At 28.9% G+C, this 7,814-nt stretch overlaps 1 protein-coding gene across 1 annotated transcript; it reads right to left on the reverse strand.

The window, feature by feature from the left end:
* Nucleotides 1-1,000: 1,000 nt before the first annotated feature.
* LOC119611889 (probable cytochrome P450 4ad1) lies at nucleotides 1,001-7,128 on the reverse strand. The gene is made up of 9 exons (XM_037967596.1): nucleotides 6,723-7,128; nucleotides 5,303-5,412; nucleotides 4,898-5,177; nucleotides 2,656-2,725; nucleotides 2,369-2,495; nucleotides 2,041-2,223; nucleotides 1,657-1,912; nucleotides 1,406-1,594; nucleotides 1,001-1,347 (listed from the first exon to the last, which is right to left on the reverse strand). The coding sequence occupies exons 1-9, from the start codon at nucleotides 6,892-6,894 to the stop codon at nucleotides 1,133-1,135; spliced, it is 1,602 nt and encodes a 533-aa protein (XP_037823524.1). The 5' UTR covers nucleotides 6,895-7,128; the 3' UTR covers nucleotides 1,001-1,132.
* Between the last annotated feature and the right edge of the window lie 686 nt (nucleotides 7,129-7,814).

The raw sequence follows: 7,814 nt of genomic DNA on the forward strand, positions 1-7,814 counted from the left end.
CTAGTTCAGTTCTAGTTCAGTTCTAGTTCAGTTCTAGTCAGTTCTAGTTCAGTTCTAGTCAGTTTCTAGTTCAGTTCTAGTTCAGTTCTAGTTCAGTTCTAGTTCAGTTTCTAGTTCAGTTCTAGTTCAGTTCTAGTTCAGTTCTAGTTCAGTTTCTAGTTCAGTTCTAGTTCAGTTCTGAGTTCAGTTCGTAGTTCCAGTTCTAGTTCAGTTCTAGTTTCTAGTTCAGTTCTAGTTCAGTTCGAAGTTCAGTTCTAGTTCAGTTCTAGTTCAGTTCTAGTTACAGTTCTAGTTCAGTTCTAGTTCAGTGCTAGTTCAGTTCTAGCTCAGTTCTAGTTCAGTTCTAGTTCAGTTCTAGTTCAGTTTTAGTTCAGTTCTAGTTCAGTCTAGGTCAGTTCAGTTCTAGTTCAGTTCTAGTTAGTTTCTAGTCAGTTCTAGTTCAGTTCTAGTTCAGTTCTAGTTTCAGTTCTAGTTCAGTTCTAGTTCCAGTTCCTAGTTCAGTTCTGAGTTCAGTTCGATTCAGTCTAGTTCAGTTCTAGTTCAGTTTCTAGTTCAGTTTCTAGTTCAGTTTCTAGTTCAGTTCTAGTTCAGTTTCTAGCCTCAGTTCTAGTTCACTTCTAGTTCAATGCTAGTTCACTTCTAGTTCACTTCTAGTTCACTTTCTAGTTCACTTCTAGTTCACTTCTAGTTCACTTCATACGTTCACTTCTAGTTCAGTTCTAGTTTCAGTTCTTAGTTCAGTCTAGTTCAGTTCTAGTCAGATCTAGTTCAGTTCTAGTTCAGTCTAGTTCAGTTGTAGTTCAGTTCTAGTTCAGTTTTAATTTCCACTCTATTTAACTGTGATGTATGTTTTGTTTCGACGCTCAGTCTATTCAAAGGTCTAATTCTCTCTGGCGAATATAATCCGGTAAGATAAATGCTTTCGTTATAGCTCTCGTATACTTTCCTAAAAATTTATTTTATGTCCACAAAACTCTTTAAGGAATATATAAATCTCGCATTTAGATATTTTAGAAAAATATGTACTTTTTATTTCAATAAATTATAGTATATTTGATTTGGGGTTATATGATCGATCTAGAGTCTAGACCGACTATTTTTTTGTTTGTTACTTATTATAAACTTTTTTTATTCACTTTCTCTCCTTAAGTCTTACTAAAATACCATTTTCCGATTTCAAAGTTACTCTTATATTCAAAATCGGATCAAATTCACTTTCCGGTACACAATCCTTGCGTGAATGATCATTAATACCGGGTGGCAAACCATCCTGGGCGGGTAAAATCTCATAGCGGCGTAGTATTAGAGAAAGTAAAGCTTTCAATTGATAGGTGGCAAATTTCTCAGCTAGAAAGGAGAACAAATATAATTGATATTGATAAAGAGTATAAAAGAGAGTAAATACCTATGCATCTTCTAGGACCAGCACTAAAAGGCACCGATTTATAGGCCTCTATGCCTATATTCTCATCTTTAGAGACATTAGCGAATCTCTCCGGTTTAAACTTACAAGGATCTTCGAAATATTTCTCATTATAACCCATGGCTATTAGGCACATTATCACTGTGGTTCTCTTACAAATTTGAGTACCATCTGTAAATAAGAGAGTTATTATATTAGGAATCTTAAACTTATTCTCCCTCGTGGACACTTACTGATATCTATAGCCTTGCGATTGGTACGTGCTATCAAGGGCACCGAGGGATACAATCTCAAGGTCTCTCTTAAAACCAATTCCAAATAGGACATTTGTTCCAATTGCTGTAATGAGGCCTCACATGTTTTAAATTCCTCTAACGTTTTTCCTTTAAATATTTCCCTTTGTTCTTCATATGCTTTTTGTTGTATCTCCGGATGACGAGATAATGTATATAAAGTAAAGGATAAGGCAGCTGCTGTAGGATCATGGCCCTTTAATTGAAATAAAAAAATATTTATAATTTAATATTAATTAAACATTTACGTTGAGGTTTAAAAAAAAAGTAAAGAGTAAATGTTAAATAATAATCTGTCATTTCATTCATTGGTTGATATCATACTGTGAATATAAATGTGGAGATTTCTTCAAAAATCTCGCTAGTTTTCAATTCTCTACCATCCAATTTGGCCTTTAAAAGGACATTTAAAAATGGTTTCAAGTGTGCTGGAGTTGCAGGCATGTCAGTTGTGTTGCTGGTGCTGTCGCTGGCAGCTTGCAATTGACGTCTTCGTTGCTCCACAATCTATTAATTAAAACATGAAAGGGTATTGTTGTGTAAAACATTTTTACGCATTTATTTGTATGTATATGTAAGTTTTTTGTGGGTTCTTTTAAATCCTTAAACAAGGATTTTAAGTAGGTTTTTTTATCATGTTGTTATTACTTACACGATTGATTTCGGTTTTTAAAGAACGCAGAGCTCTCCTTTGTTTGCCATAATATGGTGTTAAATGAAACAAAGTATCGAATCTTTTAACAATGCTAAAAGTACGTTCTTGTATAACATCACAAAGGCTAAAGGAGTAATGATAAAATTACAAGTATACAACGACATCGATACAGGATATGTGGGTTTAATGGTTGTTTGTTTAAATAAGTAAATAATTGGAAAAGAAAGTTAAAATTTGCTTTATTATTTACATTTGTATGGAAAAGTTTTTTTTTGGAGTCTTACTCTATAATGGCCTTCTGCATTTCAGATGGTTGATTGTCCAATGATTTGCTGGGTATACCAGTGGCGTTTTCTGGTTAAAAAGAAGAAATTAATTAAAGAAATTAACAAATTTGTTAAAACAAGAAAATATGAGAATGATTACTATTATAGCAAAAATTACATTGTTTACATTATTTACACAATAAAATTTATGTTAAAATTGTTTTAAATTCTTAATTTTGTTAAAATTATATGACAAAACCCAATAAATTTTGAAAATAAAACATTGTTTACATTGTTGACATTATGTAAATAACGTATTTAGTGTGTAAATTAAGTATGATTTCAGTATTTAATAAGAAAATTGTATTTAACTTAATAAATTAAAATTATTGAAATTGTTGACATGAGGTAAACAATGTAATTACTTTGTAATTTAAGTCATATTAGAATTACTGATAACAATCCTACATGAAACTCCATGAATTTGAATTATTGACATTGTTGACATGAGGTAAACAATGTAAAATTTTGGTAAATTAAGTAAAAATTTAATATTTAATAATAGGATTACTTTAAACTTTATAAATCTCAGAAATTTAACATAATATTTTCAATGTTGACACAAGGTAAATAATGTAAAAAATGGTAATTTATGTAAAATTTCAGCTTTAAACAACAAAATTACATTTAATTTATATTAATTCTCATTATTTACATAGTTGACACAAGGTAAACAATGTAAAAAAGTGTGGAACTAAGTCAAAATTAGACTTTTTATAACAAAATGACATTAAACTTAGTAAGCTCTGTAAAATCTCATTATTTACATTGTTGACACAAGGTAAACTATGTAAGAAATAGCTAATTAAGGTCAAAATTTGAGTTTTAAATAAAAAAATTATTATTTATTGTAATTAAAGTTAATAAATTGTCCCTATTTACATTGTTGACACAAGGTAAACAATGTAGAAAAGTAGTAAATTAGATCAAAATGAAATTTTTTAATACTAAAATTTCTTTTAACATAATAAACTCTATAAATAGTCATTACTTACATTGTTGACACTAGGTAAACAATGTAAAAACTCGGCAACTAAAGTCAAATTTCCTTGTTATGTAATTAATTTTAACTAATCTTAATAAGTTCTCATTAATTACATTCTTGAAACAAGGTAAACAATAGAAAACATTTCTAATTTAACATTGTTGACACCAGGTAAACCATGTAAAATCATCGTAAAATACTTATATTGTAATTATAATTAGAAAATAATCAAATTACTTGTAAATAAAGTATTGTTTACATTGTTGACATAATGTAAACAATATAATAATATGGGTAAAATATGCTAAATTTCGATTTCTTTTAGTAATTTATCATAAAACTTCATACTATTTCTTTATTTACATTGTTGACATAAGGTAAATAATGTAAAAATTTCCTAAAATACTTATATTTTTCAAAATTTATTGTTTTAAAATTAAATCCTTTGTAAATAAAGCGTTCTTTACATTGTTGCCATAAGGTAAACAATGTAATAAAATGGGTAAAATATGTAAAACTTCAATTTATATTAGTAATTTATCATTATACATCATACATTTTTTTTAATTACATTGTTGACATAAGGTAAATAATGTAAAAATTTCCTTAAATACTTAAATTTTTCAAAATAATTGTTCAAATATTAAATACTTTGTAAATAAAGCATTCTTTACATTGTTGACATTAGGTAAAAAAATGAAATAAAGTGTTTACTTTATAGAAAATTTAATTTTTTTTATAACAAATTTGAATTAAAATCAAAAATTCCTTATTATTTACCTAGTTGACATAATGTAAACAATGTAATAAAGTGATTAATTTATGAAAAATTACAATTTAATGTAGAAAAATCACATAAACTATTATTATTTACATTGTTGACATAATGTAAAATATGTAAATATTCAGAATTTTAGGTAAAATATCACTTTGCTGTAGTCAAATCACATAAAACATACTAAACTATCGTTTTCTACTTTGTTGGCATGAGGTAAACAATTTAAAAACTTTGTAAAATATGTAAATTTTTAACAATATTGTTTGGAAATGTAAAACTTGGTATAAAAATATAATTTTAGACATTATTGACCTAATGTAAACAATGTAAAAAGTGAGTAATTTATATAAAACTTGAATTTTTGTATAGTATAATCAAATATTCAAACAAAAAGTTATTAATTCAAGCTTTACCTTCCCCCCCTTTTCCATACTTACCACACACAATATCCAGCGTACATTTCCTAATCAATTGCTGTATATCGAACATTTCACCCTTTGCGGCATAATCCTGCAATTTTTCTACGAATTTATTGCCAGTTTTATGAACCACCTGCATATAGCCATCGATGGCAGGGCCATCAAATGCAGGCATATAAAGCTTTTGATGTTTTAACCAACGAGCACCGGAGCTAGTTAATAAACCATCACCTAGCCAGGGGCGTAAAAACGAATATAAATGTTCTTTATACAATAAAGCGGAGCTGGAGAGCATATTCTAAAAATAATAGAAATAGGGGAATAAGCAAAATCATAAAAAAGCAAATTTAAATACATGTGATACATATATTACATAAATACAACATATGAGTATCTATGTATGTGTATTGGTAATTAACTTACCTGTATTTCCGCTGGATCACTCAGCATGACATGATATTGAAAAAATACTAATGAACGGAAGCCTTGAAAATCATATTTCCGGCAATATTGTAAAATCTTTTTGGGATATTCTAAAAATATAAACAAGTAAATACACTAATACATATACAAACACAGTTAAAAGGTAAATAAGCTAAATTAAAAGTTTTTTTCTAGCTTTTATAGCAAAGAGGGTTTATGGTGGTAAACAGCAGTAAAATAATTTTGTGTTTTTTTTTTATTTCAAATTTAAATTGTGTTTAAATTTTTATTTTCGGTTTGGTATGTTTTAATCTTTTGGTTTACCACACTTTTTATGGCCATAAAATAATTTGCTTTTAAAATTGCGTTAAGGAATTTTAATATTTAATTATCGCTTAAGTTTGGGGTAATTTCAAAGTTTTTATTTTGCAGCAGTTTGGAAAGAAATTATAGCTGAGGGTAGTATTCCTTACAATTCATATGAAAAGAAAATTTAGTAAACATTTTCAATAGTGAAAAATTTTACTCAAAACTTGTCTCTTTACAGAAAAACTGTGTCTGATCGTGACCCATTTTCTATACGAAAACGGTGTCTGATCGAGACTTAAATTCTATAAGAAAACTGTGTCTGATCTAGACTTAAATTCTATACGAATATTGTGTCTGATCAAGACTCAATTTCTATACGAAAACTGTGTCTGATCGAGACACATTTTCTATACGAAAACTGTGTCTTATCGAGACTTAAATTCTATATGAAAACTGTGTCTGATCGAAACTTAAATTCTATAAGAAAATTGTGTCTGATCGAGACTAAATTTCTATATGAAAACTGTGTCTGATCGAGACAGATTTTCTATACGAAAACTGTGTCTGATCAAGACACATCTTTTATACGAAAACTGTGTCTGATCGAGACACATTTTCTATGCGAAAACTGTGTCTGATCGAGACACATTTTTTATACGAAAACTGTGTCTGACCGAAACAGATTTTCTATATGAAAACTGTGTCTGATCGAGACAAAATTTCTATACGAAAACTGTGTCCGATCGACACACAATTTCTATACGAAAACTGTGTCCGATCGACACACAATTTCTATACGAAAACTGTGTCTAATCGAGACACAATTTCTATGCGAAAACTGTGCCTGATCGTGACTTAAATTCTATACGAAATCTAAGTCTGATCGAGACACATTTTCTATGCGAAAACCTTGTCTGATCGTGATACATTTTCTATACGAAAACTGTGTCTGATCGAGACACATTTTCTATGCGAAATCTAAGTCTGATCGAGACACCTTTTCTATGCTAAAACCTTGTCTGATCGTGATACTTTTTCTATACGAAAATTGTGTCTGATCGACATTCTATTTTTCTCTAGTTATAAGTACACTATCTGTATTTGTACTCACCATCCGGCTTTAAACCAAATTGAAATAGATTACCCACAAATGGATAGGGTGTGGGTCCCGGTATCATTTCCATTATACCCGCTACATGATCAATATAATTGAATATTTTTATGCCTTTAAAAAACAACACTGATAACACTACAATGGCTATAGCCAGTAAAAACATTTCCATATTTAAATCGTTTCTTTTTTTATTAATTCTTTTGATTCTTAAATTTTCACAAAACTTTACCCGTTACGCGGCAAACTTAAACTGAAACCTTTTGAAGAAAATGTTAAACAAATAAATTAATTTCAAATACACCCCACACCAGGCGGCTACTAACAAGTACTTCTTGTCATTAAATACAATATAAGTATTTAATTATTATTAGTTTGTTTTGGATGGAGATAAGCCAAAACAAAAACAAATCTTATCAAATTTATTTAGAGATAATATCAAACAATATAGGAAGAGTATTGATCTAGTACTAACTAAATGTTAGAAAATAATTATAATTATTTAGAATTTTTTATTTACCATTGACTCATTATTATAGGTTTATTTAAGTGTTTAAGTTTTTTTGTCTCTTCAACAGTTTTGTTTAAGTTGTATATTAGTACTATCGATTTTAACTGATATTGTTTATATTGAACGGTACAAAGTTCAAATTATTCATATTTTGGAACGAATCGTATGTTTTTTAGTCTCTATGTCAATACGAAAAGAGTAGTAGTGAAATATTGTCTCATTTTGATAACAGTTTGGGTGAAAAGCGTAATTATTAAAAGATATTATATTTATAGAAATGAGTACGTGTGTGGGCTACTGGGTAATACAAATTGGACAATGAGCAATCTGACGTACTATAGCTAGGAACTGATATATATGGCTAGATTAAAGTGAAAAGGTGATAGGTTGACTTAATAGAAATGACTTTCTTAAGATTTTTATACCCTACACCATTATAGTGGGTAGGGAATAAATGCGTTTATGCTGATTTTTGTAACACCCAAAAATATTGATCCTACACCCATCTTAAAGTATAGCAATCGGTTCAGAATCACCTTTTTTAAACTAGATCTGAAAGATGAGGATGTAACAAGTTCTAC

This window comes from Lucilia sericata, unplaced genomic scaffold (genome assembly GCF_015586225.1).
Source record: "Lucilia sericata isolate MDLA Ls3-8-SP2 unplaced genomic scaffold, ASM1558622v1 Contig001552F_arrow, whole genome shotgun sequence".
Taxonomy (NCBI): domain Eukaryota; kingdom Metazoa; phylum Arthropoda; class Insecta; order Diptera; family Calliphoridae; genus Lucilia; species Lucilia sericata.